The following is a 27,546-nucleotide window of genomic DNA, read 5'->3' on the forward strand; positions in this document are numbered from 1 at the left end:
CTTCACTGGTAACCAGGGTAAACATCGGGTTACTAAGCGCAGGGCCGCGCTTAGTAACCCGATGTTTACCCTGGTTACCAGCGTAAATGTAAAAAAAAAAAAAACAGTACATACTCACCATCTGTTGCCCGTCAGGTCCCTTGGCGTCTGCTGCCTGCTCTGACTGAGCCGCCGTAAAGTGAGAGCACAGCAGTGACGTCACCGCTGCGCTCTGCTCTCACTGTACGGCGGCTCAGTCAGAGCAGGCAGCAGACGGCAAGGGACCTGACGGGCAACAGATGGTGAGTATGTAGTGTTTGTTTTTCTTTGGTAACCAGGGTAAACATCGGATTACTAAGCGCGGCCCTGCGCTTAGTAACCCGATGTTTACCCTGGTTACCCGGGTGCTGCAGGGGGACTTCGGCATCGTTGAAGACAGTTTCAACGATGCCGAAGTCGTTCCCCTGATCGTTGGTCGCTGGAGAGAGCTGTCTGTGTGACAGCTCCCCAGCGACCACACAGCGACCACACAGCGACGCTGCAGCGATCAGCATCGTTGTCTGTATCGCTGCAGCGTCGCAGTGTGAGACGGGGCCTTTAGTGTGTGAGTGTTAGTGTGTGACAGAGAGAGTGTGTGTGAGAAAGAGTGTTAGTGTGTGAGTGAGTGAGAGTTTTTCGCAGAATCCGTCACTGTGCGTTTTTTCAACGGACAGAAAAAACGTTCCTCTGTACATTTTCTCCGGCCGACTGAAAACTCATTTTGGACAGATCCGGCAAAAAATGGATGAAACGTGTGGCCATCAGTCGCAATCCGGCGCTAATACAAGTCTATGAGAAAAAAACAGATACGGTGGCAACTTTTGCCGGATCCGTTTTTTTTCCAAAATTCGTCGGATTGTGCCTGACCGCAAAAACCTGATGTGTGAAACGGGCTGCGTGCGCTGTCCTATAATGTCCCTAGCCAATGGCTAGGAGACATTATTTATGCAGGTGGAGGTGCCCTTTAGAGGTACCTGTGCCACATTGTTAGCTAGTTCCTACGCGCTTGCTAGTTCTCAGGTCCCTGCCGATTTGTTCCTGCTAGTGTCTGTCCAGCTCGATATTAGATCCCTTTATAGACTGATTTGGCTCAATATTAGATCCCTTTATAGACAATTTGGCTTAATATTAGATCCCTTTATAGACAATTTGGCTTGATATTAGATCCCTTTATAGGCAATTTGGCTTGATATTAGATCCCTTTATAGACTGATTTGGCTCGATATTAGATCCCTTTTCAAGACAGATTTGGCTTGATATTAGATCTCTTTTCAAGATGGATTTGGCTCGATATTAGCTCCCTTTATAGACTGATTTGGCTCGATATTAGCTCCCTTTTCAGGACGGATTTGGCTTGATATTAGATCCCTTTTCAAGACGGATTTGGCTCGATATTAGATCCCTTTTCTAGACCGATTTGGCTCGATATTAGATCCCTTTTCTAGACAGATTTGGCTAGATATTAGATCCCTTTTAATTATTAAAAGGCAAAAACTAAGCTAATAGAAGCATTTCACAACATATATTTCAACACCAGAGATATTCCACACAGATTTAATTAAATTGTAAATAGTAATGTGAAGTAATCATCTTCTACTTATTCGAGAGCCTTTTTAGATTTTTGGCTGTTCCAACTCTTGAACAGGCCACATAAAGGTGACCATGAGAAAAGCATGGAGATTGTAAATCGATTCCAACTACTTTCAAGGACTATCCCTGAGCCTTGTTGATGGACATAGCAAATGCCAGTCGAACAGGAAACTGGAGACGTTTAAAATCAAAAGGCAAATCAGATGGAATGAGAGGAATTGTTGGAATGAAAACATCTTCTCCTGTGGCACATCCTGTGAAAATGGTTGCCTCAATTACATGTGGAAACAGGTTCTTAATCAAGAGTCTTGTTCCATTACACAGCTTTGGTGGATCCAAATTTCTCAATAGCAGAATAGGTGCTCCAGGTTTTAGACAGAGGTTGTGAGGAGGAAGTCCTTGTGGCTCCAAGGAATTGAGGAACTCAGTTGGATAAAATAATGCTTGAGTAGGGTCTATTACTGCATCCACTCACTTGTAGGTTGTGCACACACATGGAAGGAGATTTAGAATTTGAAGAGTGATCTTGTTGATGCTGTCATTTTTGGGAGCTAGAATAGCCCTTTCACACAGCCAGCCAGAATTTTTGAAGTGGAATTGAATGTTTGGAAAAACCTTTGCTTTCAACTCCTCAATGGAAGTCACAATGCAACAAAAGTTGCTTGGGAAGGTGATCTGTCACAGTGGTTGGGTTTACTGGTGCCTTGCCATCTCCAATAGTCAACAGCTGGCTCGGAAACAGTCCAGCAGAAACATTGCCTGTCATGTAGACCCTCATGTTTGTGTTCACTGACATTTTCTTTACTTTTCTGCAAAGGTACGATGCTTTAAAGACAGGCATTGAGTTCGTCTGCAGTGGTTGATCTTGGAATAACAGGTAGTGTTTGGCGGAAGTCACCTGCCAAAACAACAACTACTCCTCCCATGATATATTTGTTTCTACGCAGGTCTTGCAGCAGTCCTGTCCACTGCTTCCAGAGCCCTTTTGTGTGACATGGTGCATTCATCCCAAAGGATGGCGCTGCATTTTTTAAGCAATTTGGCCAGTCCTGATCCCTTGGCAATATTACACAAGGGGCTGTCACTATGAGACAGGTTAAGTGGTAGTTTGAATGTCAAATGTGCTGTCCTGCCACCTTTTAAAAGTGTAGCTGCAAATCCAGAAGATGCCACTGCAAGTGCAATCTTTTTTTGTTGTTGAAATTTTGCCTGTTCCACCTGGTGCATCAAGGAAGACAATCCCACTTTTGTTTGTTTCACTGAAACTTAAAATGTAGTTATAGGGGGTCCCTTTGATCTGGTACCAATATCGGCTCGTCCTGAGACACAAATGCTGTCAGTTCATCAATATTGTAGTTTGTTTCTATGACAATCTCCCTACACATTTGGATGCCTTCAGGATTTCTTATTGGAGCAGGCAAACCAAGCAACTGTGAGGCTTTTCCGGACATTGCTATGCACTGATCTTCAAGAAGCATTAAAGTTTCATTGAACATTTCCACAGTGAAGTTGATGAGTTCCTGAGGATTTTCCATTCTAATCTGCATGAGGATGTCCTCACTGAGATCAGTTTTGTACTTTGTCCAAATCTCAAGAGGATTTGAAATGCTAAAGGTTGTTAGAATAATAGCAAAGTGGTTTCTTAGTCGCTTTGGGGTTTGTGTGGCTGCTGCTTCACTGAGGGTCATGTCTCAGTGTCCATCATTTTCCAGAAGTCCTTTTCTTTGGCAAGCTTCCCTGAATGTTTCACACACATGGCCTCCGACGGTCTTCAGGTCAGAAAATGATGTAGGGCCTTTGACAACATGAAGTAACATGCGCAGGTAGAAGCACTCTGCATTTGACGGATGAACAGTGTAGACGCGACCAAGAGTATCAGTTGCTTTCACCCCTGGATAGCCTTCAATATCAAGCCCCCGTTTCCTCCGTTCCAGTGTTTTTCTGGAGGCATTCCAAGTGTAGTACTTTGGTAAATCACAGTAGAGAATTGTTTTTGCAAAAGGGTCTTGATGACACAGCTCAAAAAAAGCCAAGAGGGTGGTCTTAGGAGCTGCTGCTGCAAGTTTGCTGGGTTAAAGTAAATTCTCTGTCCATTTTCCAAGTGCACACTCAGATGCACAACTGGTGGGTAGCGCTCATGAATGGAGAATCCTAGTATTCTCCAAACAGCTTAATTGCTGCTTATGTACCTGCCCATCTGGAATGTCTCCACTTCATCAATAATAGGTCCATTTTTCTGGAGTTCAAAAACTGCTTGATCACTTCCTTTGTGGACATATTTGCAGATATACTTGATTGATTTCACAGAGTGGCAAGATTCGACATTTATGTGGGTCTGGAAGATTTTTGAGAGCAAAGGTTTCTAAGGCACTACCCACCTGTTGTCAATTTCTGTCTCTTGGAGTGATGATCCAACACGCATTTTGAGCTTTGCTGTGAAACCACCATCCCCTGGCTTTCTTCTTCGGTAGACTGGATATCCATCTTGTCCTGTTTGGGTTTCTGGGACCAGGGATCGTGGGTAATTCCTTGATCAGCTGCCATCAATCATACAGGGAGAATTTTTGTTGAGACTCCCACACGGACCATGGATCATGTTTTTTGTGATGGTGTCAAACAGCAATGGGTGAATCTGAAGGTCCGGCAATTCGGCACTGATGATATTGTCAATTTCGGTAGGCTGTATTTCTTGCTTCAGCCAGATCAAGATGTGGGCGTGAGGAAGGCCTCTTTTTTGCCATTCAACTGAATACATCCAGCACTGTGTCTCGCCATAAATATGTGATTTTGTGATGAGATTAGTCATTTTTTAAAGTTTCTGTTTGAAAACCCGAGCAATAAGGTCATGGCGATTCACTGTTTTTTGGCCCGGCAACAGGTGCCCTCCAATTTCCTCCCAGGCAGGATTGCAAGTAAAGGTGATGAAAAGATCTGGACGGCCATACTTTCTCACATAAGTCATTGCATCCTGTGTGTATTCATGCATGTGTCGTGGGCTTCCAGTGACAGTTGATGGAAGAATAACCATTTTCCCCAACTCTTTTGGATTAGCATCATTTGCAACAGCATCTCTAAGGTGAATATATTCCTCTGCCATGAGCTTCTTTTGATTTAGTCGGATATATAAAAGACGTTCACTCTCAATCTTTGCATACATGTCAACAATAAATTGGTGGAAGAGGTGTTTGCATTTCAAGATGTGATTTTCCTCTGCAAATCTTGTCATGATCCTATATGCATAGAAGTCCATGGCAGACACTTTTTTCCTGAAGGGTTGCCTGTTGTAGGATCTGTCTGAGGTATTCCAAAGTGATAGCCATCCTGTCCCTGCCAAAAGATGATTGGATATTGCAGAGCATCATAGGACCTGTGAGTTTCTGCTACTCGTTGCAAACTATTGTTCCTTTTCTGAAGCACAATGTCACGGCTTTGAAATTCATTACCTACAATCAAGATGGCTACCTCATCAAATGTGGGAGCATTGAAACGTCGCTGATGTTCACCTTGTGGTGTTTTGTCAGCTCGAATGACAACCTTGTAATCGTCATTTGGCATGCATTCAAGTGCAGTCTTGAAAAGTTGAACATATGGATTGTTGGAGTGAAGGAACTGCTGCAGAATAGTGACAATATCAAGGCGAGTGTGAGGAATTAAAGAGCATCTCCGCTGAGCCTCTGCTTCTGCATTTCCCATAAAGAAGAGTTGAAGAAATTGAGGTTCTTCTCCTTGTAATGGAAGCAGTGAGCCAACTGAGTGTTAAACCTGTCCTTGAACTTTAAATGTCGGCATAAATCCTGTTGTAAACATTTGTTTTTTTGTGGTGACAGGAGAGGTGGAAGTTTTATTTTGCCATTTGCACAGCATAAACCTCATCTTTCCATTTCAGGGCACTGCAGTACATGCAGACCACATCCACTTTTCCTATCTGAACTTTAGGATTATCCTGATAGTTTATGTCTGACTGGTAACAAAAGACAGCATGTTTCAAATCTCCAACCATTTCCTGTTCCCTGGTGGAAGAAATAGCAATTCTCTTAGTTCCAAGTCAGCCTTCTCTCTGCTGAGATGACTCATTGGCCCTTGAGGAAGCAGCTCTTCTTCTCTTATCTGCAAGCCTCGCTTCCCTCTCCTCAGAAAGTTCATTGGCTCTTGAGGTAGCAGCTGCTGCTCTCATGTGTGTCAGCCTTGTTTCTCGGTCTTCACATTTTCATTGGCCCATAATGCAGCTTTTCTTTTTGCATCAGCTGACATTCGTGCCATGGAATTCCTTTTCTTATGAGGCATTATTGTGGTAAAAATAGTCTGTAACTGTCAGTTTCTATATCCTCTCACATAGAGGTAATGTGACAGACATCAGCCTTTCCACCAACACACCCTAACTGACATGCTATTACCTCACACAAGCTTTGTTATACTGAGAATGTCCTTTGTTGCCTATATTAACCAATGAGAGCTCAGATTAATTAACTGTAGCAAAATAGAAGCTGAGCTGTGATTGGTTGCTATTGGCAGCCTGATAAATCCCCAGCCAACAGGAAGCCCTCCCCCCTGGCAGTATATATTAGCTCACACATACACATAATAGACAGGTCATGTGACTGACAGCCGCCGTATTTCCTATATGGTACATTTGTTGCTCTTGTAGTTTGTCAGCTTATTAATCAGATTTTTATTTTTGAAGGATAATACCAGACTTGTGTGTGTTTTAGGGCGAGTTTCATGAGTCAAGTTGTCTGTGTTGAGTTGCGTGTGGCGACATGCATGTGGTGACTTTTGTGAGATGAGTTTTGTGTGGCGACATGCGTGTAGCGACTTTTTGTGTGTCGAGTTGCATGTGACAGGTAAGTGTAGCAAGTTGTGTGCAGCAAGTTTTGCGCATGGCGAGTTTTGTGTGTGGTGCGTTTTGAGTATGTGCAAGTTTTGTGTGAGGCAACTTTTGCATGTGTTGCAACTTTTGTGCATGTGGCAATTTTTCCGCGTGTGCAAGTTTTGCGTGTGGCGAGTTTTCCATGAGGTGAGTTTTGCACGTGTGGCGAGTTTTGTGTGAGCCTAGTTTTGCATTTGGCGAATTTTGCGCTTGGCGAGTTTTGAGTGGCGACTTTTGTGTTTCGACTTTTATGTGGCGAGGTTGGTGTATGTGTGGTGAAATGTGTGCTGAGGGTGGTATATGTGTTCAAGCACGTGGTAGTGTGTGGCGCATTTTGTGTGTGTTTATATCCCCGTGTGTGGTGAGTATCCCATGTCGAGGCGCCACCTTAGCAACTGTACGGTATATACTCTTTGGCGCCATCACTCTCACTCTTTAAGTCCCCCTTGTTCACATCTGGCAGCTGTCAATTTGCCTTCAACACTTTTTCTTTCACTTTTTCCCCCATTATGTAGGTAGGGGCAAAATTGTTTGGTGGATTGGAACGCGTAGGGCTAAAATTTTGCCTCACAACATAGCCTATGACGCTCTCGGGGTCCAGACGTGTGACTGTGCACAATTTTGTGGCTGTAGCTGTGACAGTGCAGATGCCAATCCCGGACATACACACATACATACATACATACATACATACATACACACGCACACACACACATTCAGCTTTATATATTAGATTTGCACGCTTTTTCCTCACGGTCCTTCAAGAGCCACAACTTTTTTAATGTTTCCCAACATAGACGTCTAAGAGCTTGTTTTTTATAGGACAAATTGGAGTTTTGAATGGCCCCATTCATTTTACTTGTTTTTTGGGGGATTTCTTTTTACAGTGTTCAATGTGGAGTAAAATGACTGAGAAACATGTTTGCTCATGTCGGTCTGATTGCGTGTTTGACGTTACTGTATCAATATTTTTTTCTAAAAAAGTGATTAAAAAAATAACATCAGAATATTGCAAAATTCTGCTTTGTGTCACCATTTTCTAAGATTTGTAACTTTTTATTCTGCTGATGGGGCTGTGCGAGGGATTATTTTCCATTATCAGAATTTTGTGTACATACTATGCTTTGATTTCTAAGTATTACATTTGCTTAGGGACTAGGGATGACCCCCCAAAAAATGCAAATCTGTCATTTTGATTTTTTTTCTCCAAACATTGTGTTCATTAAAGGGAATCAGTCAGCAGATACAGCATAATTTAGGAGGTGAGAGCCTATTAAGCCTGTGTGTAGTAGTGGCAATGCAATCAGTGCTTTATCAACAGGAGATCATCACAAGAGGACTAGGTCTCATGTGAAGGCCAGTCAGGCTAATCTCGCCCTCACCATTGATTGGCAGCTTGCTGATAATGTATAATGTACACAGGAAGCTGCCAGTCAGGGGTGTGGGTGGGGTTATAAGCAGGAAGCTGCCAGTCAGAGGTGTGGGCGGAGTCATACACAGGAAGCTGTCAGTCAGGGATGTGGGTGGAGTTATACACCGGAACTTGCCAGTCAGGGGTGTGGGCGGAGTCATACACAGGAAGCTGCCAGTCAGGGGTTTGGGCGGAGTCATACACAGGAAGCTGCCAGTCAGGGGTGTGGGTGGGTCATACACCGGAACTTGCCAGTCAAGGGTGTGGTTAGAGTCGTACACAGAAAGCTGCCAGTCAGGGATGTGGGCGGGTTATACAAAGCCTAGAAGTCTTAATTCTGCTGCATAAGATCAGACAATACAGGAAATCTAATACTGCACCAAAACATAGTAAAAATATTCAAAGTGGCGAGCACCCTCCAGACGCAGCACAGACTGACGACGGTCCGGGGGCACAACCAGTGGCGTATCCAGGGGGGGGGCAGCCGGGGCATGTGCCCTGGGTGCAGCCGACAGGGGGGCGCCAGCGGGCCGCCTGATGATGCGGCGGTCCAAGGAGGAGGTTGGCAGGGCCAGGGAGCGGGGGCTGTCTAATTATACTCACCTACTCCTGGCGCAGTCCCTGCAGGTCCCTGGCTGCCTGGCGCCCCGGCTTCTTCCTGTACTGAGCGGGCACATGGTACCGCTCATTACAGTAATGAATATGCGGCTCCACCTCCCATAGGGGTGGAGCCGCATAATCATTACTGTAATGAGCGGTAACGGTGACCGCTCAGTACAGGAAGAAGCAGCAGCGCCGGTTAAGCAGGGACTGCACCGCACCAGGAGCAGGTGAGTATATGGGGAGGGGAGCGCTGCGCGATATTCACTTGCTCCTCGTTCCAGCCGCCGGTCCGTCTTCTGCAGTGACGCTGAGGTCAGAGGGCGCGATGACGTAGTTAGTGCGCGCCCTCTGCCTAAACGTCAGTGCAGAGGCGGAAGATGGAGCGGCGGCTGGAACGAGGAGCGGTGAATATTGAAAGTGCCGGGGGCCTGAGCGACAGAGAGGTGAGTATGTGATTTTTATTACATTTTATCGCAGTAACAGCAAATGGGGCAAATATCTGTATGGGGCATCTTATGGGGCCATAACATTTGTGCAGCACTATATGGGGGCCATAACATTTGTGCAGCACTATATGGGGGCCATAACGTTTGTGCAGCACTATATGGGGGCCATAACGTTTGTGCAGCACTATATGGGGGCCATAACGTTTGTGCAGCACTATATGGGGGCCATAATGTTTGTGTAGCACTATATGGGGGCCATAATGTTTGTGCAGCACTATATGGGGGCCATAATGTTTGTGCAGCACTATATGGGGCCATAACCTTTGTGCAGCACTATATGGGGGCCATAATGTTTGTGCAGCACTATATGGGGCCATAACCTTTGTGCAGCACTATATGGGGGCCATAATGTTTGTGCAGCACTATATGGGGCCATAACCTTTGTGCAGCACTATATGGGGGCCATAATGTTTGTGCAGCACTATATGGGGCCATAACCTTTGTGCAGCACTATATGGGGGCCGTAATGTTTGTGCAGCACTATATGGGGCCATAACCTTTGTGCAGCACTATATGGGGGCCATAATGTTTGTGCAGCACTATATGGGGCCATAACCTTTGTGCAGCACTATATGGGGGCCATAATGTTTGTGCAGCACTATATGGGGCCATAACCTTTGTGCAGCACTATAACGGGGCAAGTGTCTGTATGGAGCATTTTATGGGGCCATAACCTTTGTGCAGCACCTATGGGGCCATAACGTTTGTGCAGCACTATATGGGGCAAGTGTCTGTATGGAGCATCTTATGGGGCCATAACCTTTGTGCAGCACCTATGGGGCCATAACCTTTGTGCAGCACTATATGGGGCAAGTGTCTGTATGGAGCATCTTATGGGGCCATAACATTTGTGCAGCACTATATGGTGGCAGTATCTGTATGGAGCATCTTATGGGGTCATAATGTTTGAGCAGCACTATATGGGGCAAGTGTCTGTATGGAGCATCTTATGGGGCCATAACCTTTGTGCAGCACCTATGAGGCCATAACATTTGTGCAGCACTATATGGTGGCAGTATCTGTATAGAGCATCTTATGGAGCCATAATGTTTGAGCAGCACTATATGGGGCAAATGTCTGTATAGAGCATCTTATGGGACCATAATTAACGTTTGTGGAGCACTATATTGGGCAAATGTGTCTATGGAGCATCTTATGGGGCCATTATTAACCTTTATGCAGGATTATATGGGGCTCCTTATTCAATATGGATATTCAAAAACACAACCTACTGATGTCTCAATTAATTTTACTTTTATTGGTATCTATTTTAACATTATGGAGATTCAGGAATGTACCTTGGCTTGGTCATACAGTTTCAATAGAGTTAAGGTTCAAATGGGGAAGGGTTTGGAAAGCCTAACTGATAATTTGCCCCGGGTGCTGGAAAGGCTAGGTACACCTCTGGGCACAACCATCTACCGGGAATGTGTTACTGCCTCCAGTCCTCGCAGCCCCACAGACGTCATGTGTTTGGTAATTCCTTATCATTGCACAGGTGAGAGAACCTGGGGAAATTTCTGATGCCTTGATAATAATTACATCACCTGCGAAATACTAAGGAAACCCTGAAAATGTGATGTCTGGGGGTGTCGAGAAGACTGGAATTTGGGAAACACTCCTCTACAGACTGGAGATGGTCTGGGGGCACAATCATCTACCAGGCGTGTGCTGGCACCCTCCAGATCTGTGGCCCCGAGTTCTCTCCTTCTCCGTGGACACCTGGACTGGGATCTAATGCTTAGAGACCGGTCATTTCTCCATTACTAGAATGGCTGAAGTCTTTTACTTACAGGTCTCCTAAGGCTATGCTCACACTGCTTTAGAAGGCAGGTTTTTCGGCGTTTCGAGTGCACTACCCTCTTGTGCATGCTGTTACAGTTTAGTGCCTGTTGTTCCTCAGTTTCCTGCACCAAAATCGGACACCTGCGTTTTTGCATTTAACCATTACTTTCTATGGTTGAAAAACGCTGAAAGAAGTGACATGCTGCAGTTTTCCAATTCAGTCAGGGAAAAAAAAAACAATGTCTGCAGATTTCTAAAGTCTCATAGCTTTTTCTGGTAGTGTAAAATGCAGCTTATAATTTGTATAAAAACACAACGTGTGAACATAGGCTAACAGGACATGTTAATTAGAAAAGACACAGAGGCCATGCTATGGATAGAGAAGTAGTGACCAAGTAACACAAGGAGAGTTTAACTCTTCAGGTCGGCACTCGCTGACAGACTAATCAGGAAGTCTTCAATAATCAGAAGTGTTATTCGTCACTCCTCACCGTCAGCGCCTGCATCGCTTCCCATTCTTGAGGGGACTGTATTTTGTGAGCCAAAAGTCGCGTTGCAAGCTGAGGCCTATCAACAAAGAAAAGATGCAAATTACTACACAGCCCAAAAGAACAAAATGTAAGAAAGACACCGCAAGACCCAACTACAGCGCTGGTCAACAGAGCGCAATGACCAAGATTGCCACATTTATGTCACAGCATCACCCTACTGCTCCAGGGGGTCCTGTCTGCTGCATAACACTACCACCTGCCGAAACCCATCTGCTGCATAACACCAACTGCCGGATCCCGTCTGCTGCATAACACCAACTGCCGAATCCAGTCTGCTGCATACCACCACCTGCTGAATCCCGTCTGCTGCATAACACCAACTGCCGAATCCAGTCTGCTGCATACCACCACGACCTGCCGAATCCCGTCTGCTGCATACCACCACCACCTGCCGAATCCCGTCTGCTGCATACCACCACCACCTGCCGAATCCCGTCTGCTGCATAACACCAACTGCCGAATCCAGTCTGCTGCATACCACCACGACCTGCCGAATCCCGTCTGCTGCATAACACCACCACCTGCCGAATCCCGTCTGCTGCATAACACCAACTGCCGAATCCCATCTGCTGCATAACACCACCACCTGCCGAATCCCGTCTGCTGCATACCACCACCACCTGCCGAATCTCGTCTGCTGCATACCACTACCACCTGCCGAATCCCGTCTGCTGCATACCACCACCACCTGCCGAATTCCGTCTGCTGCATAACACCACCACCTGCCGAATCCCGTCTGCTGCATAACACCACCACCTGCCGAATCCCGTCTGCTGCATAACACCACCCGCCGAATCCCGTCTGCTGCATAACACCACCACCTGCCGAATCCCGTCTGCTGCATAACACCAACTGCCGAATCCAGTCTGCTGCATAACACAACCACCTGCCGAATCCCGTCTGCTGCATACCACCACCACCTGCCGAATCCCATCTGCTGCATACCACCACCACCTGCCGAATCCCGTCTGCTGCATACCACCACCACCTGCCGAATCCCGTCTGCTGCATACCACCACCACCTGCTGAATCCAGTCTGCTGCATAACACCACCTGCTGAATCCCGTCTGCTGCATAACACCAACTGCCGAATCCAGTCTGCTGCATACCACCACGACCTGCCGAATCCCGTCTGCTGCATACCACCACCACCTGCCGAATCCCGTCTGCTGCATAACACCAACTGCCGAATCCAGTCTGCTGCATACCACCACCACCTGCCGAATCCCGTCTGCTGCATAACACCACCACCTGCCGAATCCCGTCTGCTGCATAACACCAACTGCCGAATCCCATCTGCTGCATAACACCACCACCTGCCGAATCCCGTCTGCTGCATACCACCACCACCTGCCGAATCTCGTCTGCTGCATACCACCACCACCTGCCGAATCCCGTCTGCTGCATACCACCACCACCTGCCGAATTCCGTCTGCTGCATAACACCACCACCTGCCGAATCCCGTCTGCTGCATAACACCACCCGCCGAATCCCGTCTGCTGCATAACACCACCACCTGCCGAATCCCGTCTGCTGCATAACACCAACTGCCGAATCCAGTCTGCTGCATAACACCACCACCTGCCGAATCCCGTCTGCTGCATACCACCACCACCTGCCGAATCCCGTCTGCTGCATACCACCACCACCTGCCGAATCCCGTCTGCTGCATTACACCACCGTCTGCTCCATACCACCACCTGCCGAATCCCATCTGCTGCATAGCACCACCACCTGCTGAATCCCGTCTGCTGCATACCACCACCAGCCGAATTCTGTCTGCTGCATAACACCACCACCTGCCGAATCCCGTCTGCTGCATAACACCACCACCTGCCGAATCCCGTCTGCTGCATAACACCACCACCTGCCGAATCCCGTCTGCTGCATAACACCACCACCTGCCGAATCCCGTTGGCTGCATAACACCAACTGCCGAATCCAGTCTGCTGCATACCACCACCCGCCGAATCCCGTCTGCTGCATAACACCACCACCTGCCGAATCCCGTCTGCTGCATAACACCAACTGCCGAATCCCGTCTGCTGCATAAGACCACCACCTGCCGAATCCCGTCTGCTGCATAACACCACCGTCTGCTGCATACCACCACCACCTGCTGAATCCCGGCTGCTGCATACCACCACCACCTGCCGAATCCGTCTGCTGCATAACACCACCTGCCGAATCCCGTCTGCTGCATAACACCACCTGCCGAATCCCGTCTGCTGCATAACACCACCACCTGCCGAATCCCGTCTGCTACATAACACCACCTGCCGAATCCCGTCTGCTGCATAACACCACCTGCCAAATCCCGTCTGCTGCATAACACCACCACCTGCCGAATCCCGTCTGCTGCATAACATCACCACCTGCCGAATCCCGTCGGCTGCATAACACAACCGTCTGCTGCATACCACCACCACCTGCCGAATCCCATCTGCTGCATAACACCAACTGCCGAATCCAGTCTGCTGCATAACACCACCACCTGCCGAATCCCGTCTGCTGCATACCACCACCACCTGCCGAATCCCGTCTGCTGCATACCACCACCACCTGCCGAATCCCGTCTGCTGCATTACACCACCGTCTGCTCCATACCACCACCTGCCGAATCCCATCTGCTGCATAGCACCACCACCTGCTGAATCCCGTCTGCTGCATACCACCACCAGCCGAATTCTGTCTGCTGCATAACACCACCACCTGCCGAATCCCGTCTGCTGCATAACACCACCACCTGCCGAATCCCGTCTGCTGCATAACACCACCACCTGCCGAATCCCGTCTGCTGCATAACACCACCACCTGCCGAATCCCGTTGGCTGCATAACACCAACTGCCGAATCCAGTCTGCTGCATACCACCACCCGCCGAATCCCGTCTGCTGCATAACACCACCACCTGCCGAATCCCGTCTGCTGCATAACACCACCTGCCGAATCCCGTCTGCTGCATAACACCACCTGCCGAATCCCGTCTGCTGCATAACACCACCACCTGCCGAATCCCGTCTGCTACATAACACCACCTGCCGAATCCCGTCTGCTGCATAACACCACCTGCCAAATCCCGTCTGCTGCATAACACCACCACCTGCCGAATCCCGTCTGCTGCATAACATCACCACCTGCCGAATCCCGTCGGCTGCATAACACAACCGTCTGCTGCATACCACCACCACCTGCCGAATCCCATCTGCTGCATAACACCAACTGCCGAATCCAGTCTGCTGCATACCACCACCCGCCGAATCCCGTCTGCTGCATAACACCACCTGCCGAATCCCGTCTGCTGCATAACACCACCACCTGCCGAATCCCGTCGGCTGCATAACACAACCGTCTGCTGCATACCAGCACCACCTGCCGAATCCCATCTGCTGCATAACACCAACTGCCGAATCCAGTCTGCTGCATACCACCACCCGCCGAATCCCGTCTGCTGCAGAACACCACCACCTGCCGAATCCCGTCTGCTGCATAACACCACCTGCCAAATCCCGTCTGCTGCATAACACCACCGTCTGCTGCATACCACCACCACCTGCTGAATCCCAGATGCTGCATAACACCACCACCTGCCGAATCCGGGCTGCTGCATAACACCACCTGCCGAATCCCGTCTGCTGCATAACACCACCACCTGCCGAATGCCAGGCACGCATATCCCAGGAGCAAAGCATCACAGCAGCTAAAGTATCGTGAAGTGCAGTTATTTCAATGGCCGGGAATTAACATCCATCTCCTCTCTTCACACAGGTACAATCTCTGCTTGCTGTCATCTGCTGCTTATCATCCTGCAACATTTCCTTTACTGGTACAATCTCTGCTTGCTGTCATCTGCTGCTTATAACCTGCAACATTTCCTGTCATGGTACAATCTCTGCTTGCTGTCATCTGCTGCTCATCATCCTGCAATATTTCCTTTAATGGTATATAACAGTGCCTGCTGAATGTTTGCCAAATTCATTTGTTGCACTGTATTCAATACTTACTGCTGTACATCCATGCTGGGGTCACAGGAGATACTATCTGGTGCAAGGCGTTACAGCATATGGCTGTAGCCAGGCCCAGTGCCTTTGATCATGTAACCTTCCCCCCCCCCCCCCCCCGGTGTGTTGGCCAATTGCTAATTTATCCCAAATCAACTCCCACAATCCCTCTCACCTGATCCTCTACTTAATCCTATAAATTTAGTAGCATTCAAGGGCGGCAAGCGTCTCCCGGCAGCAAAGTATCACGGCAGCTAAAGAATCATCAAGTGCAGTTATTTCAACAGAAGGAGTCAGGACCCCAATCTATGTATCTGTCTCTTTTGGGTATGTCTGCTGAATAAGCACTTCTTATTACGTGGATCTCGCTTTTGTATTAACCCATCTTACTCCTTCACCATGTTTACATATGCCCTTACAGTGTTTGCTCCACTGATTCTCTCCTTTGCTATCCACAAACCCCAGAACCCTCTAACCAAATCATCTCCCCTTCCCTCTTTCCTCTCCACCTGACCTCCTCTGCTGACCTGCTCCTCAACCTCAAATCTGTCCTAATAAAACACAAAACAAGCCGGCCACCCTCCTCCTCATACCTGCATCTCCTCACTGCTGGCGACATATCTCCCAACCCTGGACCCCCACAACTCATAACTCCCATTACTACCCCCTCCTAAGCTCCCTATCTAATATGAACAACCGCAATCTTTCAACATAAAACCCGTGTCCCTGATGCCCACCCCCCTGCTCCCTCTATCAGGAGCACTCTGGAATGCCCGCTCAATCTGCAATAAGCTTCATGTGATTCATGACCTTTTTCTCTCTCACAAGCTTGCCTTCCTCGGCCTCACAGAAACATGTCTAACACCCTCTGACACCGCCTCCTCTGCTGCGCTGTGTTACGGCGGCCTCCACTTCACCCACACCCCTCGCCCGGCAACAAACATAGTGGAGGAGTGGGTCTTCTCATTTCTTCAAAATGCACCTTTAACCCAATCCCACCTCTACCCTCCCCTCTTTTGAAGTCCACTGTCTGCATCTACTCTCCCTCCAACCTCCAAGTGGCCGACATATACCGACCTCCGGGCTCAGCCACTGCCTTTATTGACCAATTCTCCACCTGGCTTCTTCACTTTCTCTCTCCTGACATTCCCACCATCATTCCCACTTCATCTTCAACATCCCCACTGATACCCTTCAGTCAACAGCCTCCAAACTTCTGTCCCTTACTTCATCTTTTAAACTTACTCAGTGGTCCTCCTGAGCCACCCACACAGACAGACATACACTCCCTGACTTAAGTTATGTCACTTATCCATGTTATGTAAATAAAAGCTTATAACCGGACATTAAATTCATCCATTGGTTGTATAAATTATTCTTTTGAAAGCTGAAACCCTCTGAAATGTGATTTAGGTTGAGAAAATAAATTGGCATCAATGCAGAAATATTGATCAGTTAATGGACACAGAATGGTCAGATTTTGGCAAGACAAAGTTTTGTCGCCAAGTGATATAATGCACCCAATCCTAGCTTATATCCTCACCTGTGCTCAGTAAATGATCGGTTAATTAGTGTGTATAAAAAGAAACCCAGCACCCCAGACCTTCACTTGAACTGCTACTTGAGCTCTGACAACATGCCAAAAATCCACCCTGCAACCAAAGGTTGGATTATCAAGAGGCTGAAGACCAGATCCACTGCAGAGGTGGCTTGCACCTTTAATGTGTCTCAGCGTTAAGTACAAAGAATTAAAAAAAGATTTGAAGAGACTGGAGATGTGTTTGACAACACCGGCAGACCCCGCAAGACAACTGCTCAGGAGGAATGTTTGTTGATTAGAAAATCCAAAGCAAGCCCCTCTTCCACTGCAGCAGAGCTCCAACAAGCCTGGTCACCTCAAGTCCCTGTGTCAACTAGAACAGTTTATAGGATTCGGTCTCGAAATGGCCTCCATGGTGGAATCAGTGCCCAGTAGCCAGCACTAAAGAAAAGGCAAATAAAAAACCGTGTGGCATTTGCAAAGTCCCACAGCCTGCTAAACAGATGGACGCTGGAAAAGTGGCAGAAGGTGGATTTCTCTGATGAATCTTCAGTAGAGTTACACCACAGCCACCGCAAATACTGCAGGAGACCTACTGGAGCCCGTATGGATCCGAAATACACCCAGAAAACAGTTAGATTTGGTGGTGGAAAGATCATGGTCTGGGGTTCCATTCAGTATGGGGGTGTGGAAAACATTTGCAAGGCGGAAGGCAATATCAATAGCCTAAAATATCAAGAAGTATTAGCTACCTCTTATATTCCAAATCATAAAAGGGGTCAAATTCTGCAGCAGGATGGTGCTCCATCTCATCCATCCATCTCTACAACAAAGTTCCTCTAGGCAAAAAAGATCAAGGTGCTCAAGGACTGGCCAGCCCAGTCACCAGACATGAACATCATTGAGCATGTTTGGGGTAGGATGAAAGAGGAAGCTTGGAAGACAAAACCAAAGAATCTAGATGAACTCTGGGAGGCAGGTAGGACTGCATTCTTTGCTATTCCTGATGTCTTCATTAATAAATTGTATGAATCATTGTTGAAACGCATGGATGCAGTCCTTCAAGCTCATGGAAGTCACACAAAATATTAAATATGACTAATAGCATCACAACTTCATTCACCAATGTTATGCAACATATATTTGTATTTGAAGTTAATTATTTGTTTGAATAGAACATTACTTTCTGTGGGCGACAAAACTTTTGTCTTGCCAAAATCTGACCATTCTGTGTCCATTAAATGATCAATATTTCTGCATCGATGCCAATTTATTTTCTTAACCTATACAATATTTAGGAGGGTTTCAGCTTTCAAAAGAATAATTTATACAACCAATGGATGAATTTAATGTCAGGTTATAAGCTTTTATTTACATAACATGGATAAGTGACAAAACTTCTGTCAGGGAGAGTACACTAGACCTGGTCTTCACCCATCTCTGCTCTCTAACTTCACCACCTCTCCTCTCCCTCTATCCAACCACCATCTGCTCACTTTCCCATCCCTGCCCTCCTCACCGGTCACCCATGTCCAGCAACGTGCACACCCCCGCAGAAACCTTGCACACCTAGACACCCACACACTCTCTGACTCTATCCTACCACTGGCATACATATCCTCACTCCACGACACAGACAGTGCCACTGCTTTCTATAATGCCACTCTCACATCAGCTATTGACACGGTTGCCCCTCTCGTTCATGGAAGAGTGCGACGTATCAACAGACAACCCTGGCACAATAACACCACTAAAAAGCTCCGGCAAGTGTCTAGGGCTGCAGAGCGGCACTGGAAGAAAACACATTTGCAAGACGACTTCAGTGCATTCAAACAGGCAACACTCGCTTTTAAATCTGCTCTCACCTCTGCTAAACAGGCCTACTTCACAACCCTCATATCTTCCCTATCCTACAAACCCAAACAGTTGTTCAAAACTGTCACGGATCCCTCTCTGTGCTGTCACTAATTTGTCACGTATCCGCTCTCAACACGTGACTTAGGGTTGTGCCTGCAAGGGTTAATCTATCTCCCCACTCTCAGTCCAGCATTCAACCTCTGTCCTATGCTGTAATGGGAGCATAAATCACACACCGACCCAGGCCACACCCCCCGCTCATACACGCTGCCACCACTCACCAAATACACGGGCACCTTAGGCTATGGATTCTTTAGAACATTCAAGGTTCAACTTGTTAAAGTTTTAAGCTTTAATACAAAAGAACAGCATTTACACTAAAGAAAAAAAATATGAAAAAATGGTAATAAAAAGACATACAGGTATGCAAAACAGTATAAAATAAACAGGAGTAAACTTACAGAAACAGCTAACTTGTAGTCTGCTTCTGCTCCCTGAGGGTAGGATGAATATAGACTGGATCACATCAGCTCAGCTGCCCCCATTATGTGAACAATTTTGAATTTATACAAGCCAAATTTATAGTCACCCGGGAGGTCAGATTTCTAGACCAGCTCCTCAAGTTGATATTCTTATTGCTTGTTTTTGATTGGACCCCGGCCGCGCCCCCAATGAATATGTTATTTTCTCTGAGATTCTTTGTGTAAAGCTTCCCACAGATAGTGTCAGGCTGTAATTGACATCTCTCTTCAAAGAGCTAGGAGGCGCCAAATGTTCCCTTTCTTCTTGGTTCCCAACACGACTCCCTGGTGAGATCGGAGACAGAAGTCTGCTGCCTCAGAAAATACATATTAACACCTGGGTGAGACCTGCAGCCTTCACGACAGATGATAAATTATTACTGGTCACACAATAAACCTATACATAGTTCACTGCACACATATATTTATACATATTTCACCAAACCTCCCTCCTTACGAACGTGCATGGGGGTTGACTTACAGGTCAGCTCCTGAGCACGTATCTGGTTTCGCCCCACCTTGGCGAGATAGGCTATCAGCATTGTCATGATCAATTCCTTTCTTATGCTGAATTGTGAAATCATATTATTGTAATAGACTTCATCTAAGCAATTTCCCGTTGTCCCTAACTACTCTGTTGAGTCAACTCAATGGGGTATGATCTGTGAGCACGGTGAAGTTGCGCCCATAGAGGTATGGTTGCAGCTTCGGCAGAGCCCACACAATTGCCAAACATTCCTTCTCAATTGTGGCATAAGCCACTCCTCTGGTCAGGGGTATCTGCCAATATCCCCTACTCAGGTCCATAATGGTGAGGTAAGACGCCTTAGCTAGCTGCTCTAACAGCTCATCTATCCTCGGCATGGGGTAGACGTCACATGTAGTCAGTAGATTTAATTTCCTGTAGTCTACACAAAACCTTGTAGCACGGTCCTTTTTCGGGACAAGCACCACAGGCGAGGCCCAGGAACTCTGGGATTTTTGTATTACCTTGAGGTTTAGCATCTTCTCTACCTGTTCCGTCATGTGTGCCTTCACCTCTGCTGACACCCGGTATGCAGACTGCCGTACTGGGGGATTAGTACCAGTGTCCACATGGTGAGCTGCTGAGTGCATCCTCCCAGGCTCCCCTGTGAAGACTTCGGTGAACTCGCTGAGTGCCCCCATCACCTCAGACCTCTGACTGTGGGATAGTTCAGGGTTAAACTGTGCTGACTCCAGGGACTCCATGTACTGAGTCCCAGCCCCCACATCCAGTAACAGATCAGCCTCCTCCTCTTCAGGCAGGCTACAGACAGGTAAGGCACAGGTCTCCCTGTCATGATGGGCATTCAACATATTTACATGAAATACTTTGACGCTTTGCTGCTCATCTAGTGTCACCACATAATTAAAATAATTTAGCCGCTTACTTACAGTGTATGGTCCCTCCCATGCAGCCTGCAATTTTTCTGTAACATAGGGACCAACACCCAAACCTTCTGCCCTTCCTCGTAGGCCCTCAGTCTGGCATTACGGTCGTACCAGAACTTCTGGTTGATTTGGGCCTGCCTCACGTTCTCATGGGCCAGGTTGCTGAGTTTTTGCATTCTTTCTCTGAGCCGCAGTACATATTCAACCATTGAGACTCCAGTAGTTCTGGGGTCGTCCTCCCAACAGTCCTTGATTAAATCAAGTGGCCCCTGACCCTCCTCCCATAAACCAGTTCAAAGGGGGAGAATCCAGTAGACGCCTGGGGTACCTCTCTGTAGGCAAACAACAGATGGGGGGGGGGGGAGGTACCGCTCCCAGTCTCTCCCTTCAGTCTCCAACAGCATTTGCCTTAATGTTCCGTTAAAACGCTCGCAGAGTCCGTTGGTTTGGGGATGATAGGCGCTGGCCACAAAATGCTGTACTTGTATTCTTTCACAAAGGCTATCCATCAGATCAGACATGAACTGGGTTCCCTGATCGGTCAACATTTCTCTGGGGAAACCCACACGAGAGAACACAGTCAGTAAAGCATCCGCCACTTTGTCTGCTTGGATGGAGGACAGTGCCACAGCTTCCGGGTATCGTGTAGCATAGTCCACCACTGTGAGGATGTACTGTTTTCCAGTGCTGCTAGGGATTGCAAGTGGCCCTATGATATCCACAGCCACTCGCTGGAAAGGCTCATCGATCACAGGCAGTGGTATCAATGTTTCTGTATATTCCCGGACTTTTCAACTCTCTGACAAACTACACATGATCGGCAGTAATTGGCAATATCTGTCCCCATCTTGGGCCAATAGAAGTTATGTGTCAGGCGAGCTTTAGTCTTTTGTATTCCAAGGTGTCCGGCCAGAGGAATTTCATGGGCAATTCTCAATAATTGTTCCCTACATGGATAAGGGACCATCAGCCGCCTTTCATAGTCCCAAGATTCTGTAGTATCCGTTGGGAGTGTCTATTTATACAGTCTCCCCTGGTCCCAGTATACTCTCTCTCTGTCAGAAGCAGCAGTGGGTCGGTCTGCAAGACATCTGAGCTCCTCCAGACTGACGTGTGTCCGCAGGGCCTCCTGGAAGCTCTGTCAGTCTGCAGGCCCTGGCCTAGTGTGACTGCCAGGCCCTGGTCTGAAGCCGAATCTTCAGTGTCTTATCAGGGACCTTGTTGGGTCTGCCATGTGAGGAGGCTCTGGGGCCACAGTATGGGCCTTTTGTTCTGGCAGTTCTGTCAGACTCATCCTCTAATCTCTGGGCCTGAGTCTGAGCCGCAGCCTAACTACGTGTCACGGCTGCCACATATGTACAGTCCTGTGCACTGGGACATTTTCCCTCCTTGCACGGGATCTCAGGTGGGTCACTTGCTTCCACCTTCTCTGTAGCATTTACTTGCAAGGGAGGAACGTAGTGGGACACCATCCTCCCCAGGTCCATGCCTAGTAACACATTGGGGGGGGGGGGGAATAGCCTCATACTCCCACTTCTCTCGATCCTTTCCCTGCTCCCCAGTCCAGGTACACACGGGACATGGGCACGGCAGGGCTGACCCCTCCAATCCCGGTTATAAACAGTCTTTCCTAATATAATATCGACAGGGGTTATCATGGCTGGACACACCAGGGCCACCTCTGCCCCAGTGTCCCTGAGACCAATGGTGACTTTATTGCCAACAGTGACAGTTCTCATTAGCCCTCGTATCAGAGCCGGCCACGAAGAGGACAGACGGTGGGGACACAGACGGCTTTGTGGTTGTGGTTGGGCGTTTCTCCTTATCAGAGCATACAGCGCTAACATGTCCCACTTTGTTGCAGGAGAAGCACAAGCGTGCATCACCCAGAGAATGTCTATTCCCCGGGATCCCATAGGAGGTGGGCTTGACAGCACTGGTGATCGGCCGACAGAGGGAGAAGGGTCCCTGTTTGGCTTATCTCACTTCCAGCTGAATCCCGATGGCTTCCGCACCTCAGGCATCCTGTTAGCTACATAGCAGTCCGCAATCTTTGCAGCCTGATCCGCAGTTTGTCAGCTTGTGGCTCCCGATCACACCCAAATTGTCGTACATCCGTGGGGCACATGTGCAGAAATTGATCCTTGACCATAAGATCCATTAAGTCCTCAAAACTGTTAACAGAAAGTCCTCTGATCCATTGATGTAACGTGGTCCTCAAGGTGCTCACAACATCTGCATAGGTGTCAGTTGATCGACGTTGTAGGTTTCGGAACTTCCTCCGATACACTTCTGGTGTTAGGTTGTATTTCCTGATCAGGGCCTCTTTTATGACCTCATAGTTCCCATCTAGCTCTGGTGGGAGGCCAGCAAAAACTTCCAGAGCTTTGCCTCTCAACCCTGGGGTTAGATAGTGGGCCCACTGCTCACGTGGTAGATGGTATTGCCTGCAGGTTTTTTCAAAGCCCCGAAGGAAAGTATCTAAGTCCGTATCCTTCTCCATCACAGGGAAGTTTTCCAGACGTGATCTCCTCGGATTTATGTCCTGGCAGGGGGTTAGCTGAGGATTGATACCGCACTCTATTTGAGCCATCTGAAGCTGGAAAGCTATATCCTCCCGGCGTTCTGCAGCCTCTCTCGGCCCGGTCCCGGCGTTCTGCAGCCTGTCGGTACTGTAGAATAAGCTGCATGCGCAGATTGGGATCACTTGTTCCCAGCTGTTGTTAAGTCCATTTGTAAAGCAGTGTCCATATGCTCCTCAGCACTGCCACTTCCATCAAATATCCCCGGTGCAAGAGCTGGTATTGCTCGGTCTCTCTGAGATGAACTCTCTCCTTGCCCACACGTTCCAGCACTTTGCTCCATGTCCTGCTCCATCAAGGCGCGTATCAGCAGTTCCTTGGATTTGTCGTCCGTCTCTATTCCTCTCTGCTCACAGAGGTCGGTCAGAGCATCTTTGCTCTGCTTCTTGTACTGGGCTGCCATATCGGTGAACAGCCTTTGCCAAATAAAAGATAGAAAAGAAAAATGGGGAGGGGAAACTGTTTGCAAGTATGTATAAGTAAGCACTGAGTTTAACCTTGTAGAACTGGTGCACTCCTCACAAGGATACCAATTCTTTAGTACAGGGAATAATTGCTTAAACCATCCACTAATGCTCTAATAGAAATAATTCTATCCCACCAATTGTCACGGATCCCTCTTCATTCTGTCACTAATTCGTCACGTATCCGCTCTCAGCACGTGACTTGGGGTTGTGCCTGCAAGGGTTACTCTATCTCCCCACTCTCAGACCAGCATTCAACCTCTGCCTTGCTGTAATGGGAGCAAAAATCACACACACCGACCCAGACCACTCACCGAATACACGGGCAATGAGTCCCGGAAATATTACTTATACGGCCTACCACTCATAAGGCTCCCACACCTTAGGCCATGGATTCTTTAGAACATTCAAGGTTCAACTTGTTAAAGTTTAAAGCTTTAGTACAAAAGTACAGTGCTTACAGTAAAGAAAAAGATATGAAAATATGGTAATAAAAAGACAGACAGGTATGCAAAACAGTATAAAATAAACAGGAGAAAACTTACAGAAATAGCTAACTTGTAGTCTGCTTCTGCTCCCTGAGGGTAGGATGAATATAGACTGGATCATATCAGCTCAGCTGCCCCCATTATGTGAACAATTTTGAATTTATACAAGCCAAATTTATAGAGTCACCCTGGAGGTCAGATTTCTAGACCAGACCCTCAAGTTGATATTCTAATTGCTTGTTTTTGATTGGACCACGGCCACAATGAATATATTATTTTATCTGAGATTCTTTGTGTAAGGGTACCGTCTCACAGTGGCACTTTGGTCGCTACGACGGTACGATCCGTGACATTCCAGCGATATCCATACGATATCGCTGTGTCTGACACGCAGCAGCGATCAGGGACCCCGCTGAGAATCGTACGTCGTAGCAGATCGTTTGGAACTTTATTTTGTCGCTGGATCTCCTGCTGTCATCGCTGGATCAGTGTGTGTGATACCGATCCAGCGATGCGTTCGCTTGTAACTAGGGTAAACATCGGGTTACTAAGCGCAGGGCCGCGCTTAGTAACCCGATGTTTACCCTGGTTACCATCGTAAATGTAAAAAAAAAAAAAAAAAACAGTACATACTCACATTCCAGTGTCGGTCAGGTCCCTCGCCGTCTGCTTCCCGCACTGACTGAGTGCCGGCCGGAAAGCAGGGCACAGCGGTGACGTCACCGCTGTGCTCTGCTTTTACTTTACGGCCGGCACTCACAGTCAGTGCGGGATCAGACGGCGAGGGACCTGACGGACACCGGAATGTGATTATGTACTGTTTTTTTTTTTTACATTTACGATGGTAACCAGGGTAAACATCGGGTTACTAAGCGCGGCCCTGCACTTAGTAACCCGATGTTTACCCTGGTTACCCGGGGACTTCGGCATCGTTGGTCGCTGGAGAGCTGTCTGTGTGACAGCTCCCCAGCGACCACACAACGACTTACCAACGATCACGGCCAGGTCGTATCGCTGGTCGTGATCGTTGGTAAATCGTTTAGTGTAACAGTACCCTAAAGCTTCCCACAGATAGATAGTGTCAGGTTGTAATTGACATTTCTCTTCAAAGAGCTAGGTGGTGTCAAATATTCCTTTTCTTCTTGGTTCCCAGCACGACCCCTGGTGAGATTGGAGACAGAAGTCTGCTGTCTCAGGAAAATACATATTAACACCTGGGTGAGACCTGCAGCCTTCAGGACAAATGTTACATTATTACTAGTCACACAATAAACCTATACATAGTTCACTGCACACATACAGTTAGGTCCATATATATTTGGACAGAGACAACATTTTTCTAGTTTTGGTTATAGACAATACCATAATGAATTTTAAACAAAACAATTCAGATGCAGTTGAAGTTCAGACTTTCAACTTTCATTTGAGGGTATCCACATTAAAATCGGATGAAGGGTTTAAGAGTTTCAGCTCCTTAACATGTGCCACCCTGTTTTTAAAAGGACCAAAAGTAATTGGACAGATTCAATAATTTTAAATAAAATGTTCATTTCTAGTACTTGGTTGAAAACCCTTGGCTGGCAATGACTGCCTGAAGTCTTGAACTCATGGACATCACCAGACGCTGTGTTTCCTCCTTGTTGATGCTCTGTCAGGCCTTCACTGCGGTGGTTTTCAGTTGCTGTTTGTTTGTGGGCCTTTCTGTCTGAAGTTTAGTCTTTAACAAGTGAAATGCATGCTCAATTGGGTTGAGATCAGGAGACTGACTTGGCCATTCAGGAATATTCCACTTCTTTGCTTTAATTAACTCCTGGGTTGCTTTGGCTTTAGGTTTTGGGTCATTGTCCATCTGTAGTATGAAACGACGACCAATCAGTTTGGCTGCATATGGCTGGATCTGAGCACACAGTATGTCTCTGAATACCTCAGAATTCATTCTGCTGCTTCTGTCCTGTGTCACATCATCAATAAACACTAGTGACCCAGTGCCACTGGCAGCCATGCATGCCCAAGCCATCACACTGCCTCTGCCGTGTTTTACAGATGATGTGGTATGCTTTGGATCATGAGCTGTACCACGCCTTCGCCATACATTTCTCTTTCCATCATTCTGGTAGAGGTTGATCTTGGTTTCATCTGTCCACAGATTGTTCTTCCAGAACTGTGCCGGCTTTTTTAGATGTTTTTAGCCTTTTTATTCTTGATGCTTATGAGTGGCTGCACCGTGCAGTGAACCCGCTGTAGTTACTCTCATGCAGTCTTCTCTTTATGGTAGATTTGGATATTGATACGCCGACCTCCTGGAGAGTGTTGTTCACTTGGTTGGCTGTTGTGAAGGGGTTTCTCTTCACCATGGAGATTATTCTGCGATCATCCCCCACTGTTGTCTTCCGTGGGCGCCCAGGTCTTTTTGCATTGATGAGTTCACCAGTGCTTTATTTCTTTCTCAGGATGTACCAAACTGTAGATTTTGCCACTCCTAATATTGTAGCAATTTCTCGGATGGGTTTTTTCTGTTTTCGCAGCTTAAGGATGGCTTGTATCACCTGCATGGAGAGCTCCTTTACAACATGTTTACTTCACAGCAAAACCTTCCAAATGCAAGCACCACACCTCAAATCAACTCCAGGCCTTTTATCTGCTTAATTGAGAATGACATAACGAAGGGATTGCCCACACCTGTTCATGAAATAGCCTTGGAGTCAATTGTCCAATTACTTTTGGTCCCTTTAAAAACAGGGTTGCACATGTTAAGGAGCTGAAACTCCTAAACCCTTCATCCAATTTTATTGTGGATACCCTCAAATGAAAGCTGAAAGTCTGAACTTCAACTGTATCTGAATTGTTTTGTTTAAAATTCATTGTGGTAATGTCTATAACCAAAATTAGAAAAATGTTGTCTCTGTCCAAATATATATGGACCTAACTGTATATATATTTATACATATTTCACCACAAAAACCTTTAACTCCCTCCTCCGCCCCCCCACTGCCCCCTCCAACCTCCATCATGTCTGCTGAGGACTTTGCCACACACTTTAAAAATAAGATTGACCGAACAAGGCAAGTCTTCATTGTTCAACCACCACAACCCCTTTGTATAACAGACCAATGCCCAAACCCCATAACCTCCCTATCCAACATCGCTGAAGGGGGGGGCTTAATCGTCTCCACTCCAAATCGCACCTCACCACCTGTGCGCTCGACCCCATTCCATCTCCTCCCCAACCTTACCACCACTCTTATCCCATCCCTAACCCACCTCTTCAACCGATCACTAACTTCTGGCACCTTCCCTTCTGCTTTCAAACATGCCACAATCACGCCTATCCTTAAAAATCCAACCCTAG

At 47.3% G+C, this 27,546-nt stretch overlaps 1 protein-coding gene across 3 annotated transcripts in view; it reads right to left on the reverse strand.

Moving 5' to 3' along the window:
- GGA1 (golgi associated, gamma adaptin ear containing, ARF binding protein 1) overlaps positions 1 to 27,546 on the reverse strand; it is a 174,871-nt gene that overhangs the window by 121,778 nt on the left and 25,547 nt on the right. For 2 of the 3 annotated variants that reach the window (XM_077277312.1, XM_077277311.1), the window contains one exon: positions 11,272 to 11,347. The exons of the other annotated variant lie outside the window; for it this stretch is intronic. In XM_077277312.1, the coding sequence (XP_077133427.1) occupies positions 11,272 to 11,347 (76 nt within the window). The remainder of the gene's footprint in view (positions 1 to 11,271; positions 11,348 to 27,546) is intronic. 3 annotated transcript variants of the gene reach the window in all.

Source organism: Ranitomeya variabilis, chromosome 8 (assembly GCF_051348905.1).
Source record: "Ranitomeya variabilis isolate aRanVar5 chromosome 8, aRanVar5.hap1, whole genome shotgun sequence".
Classification (NCBI taxonomy): domain Eukaryota; kingdom Metazoa; phylum Chordata; class Amphibia; order Anura; family Dendrobatidae; genus Ranitomeya; species Ranitomeya variabilis.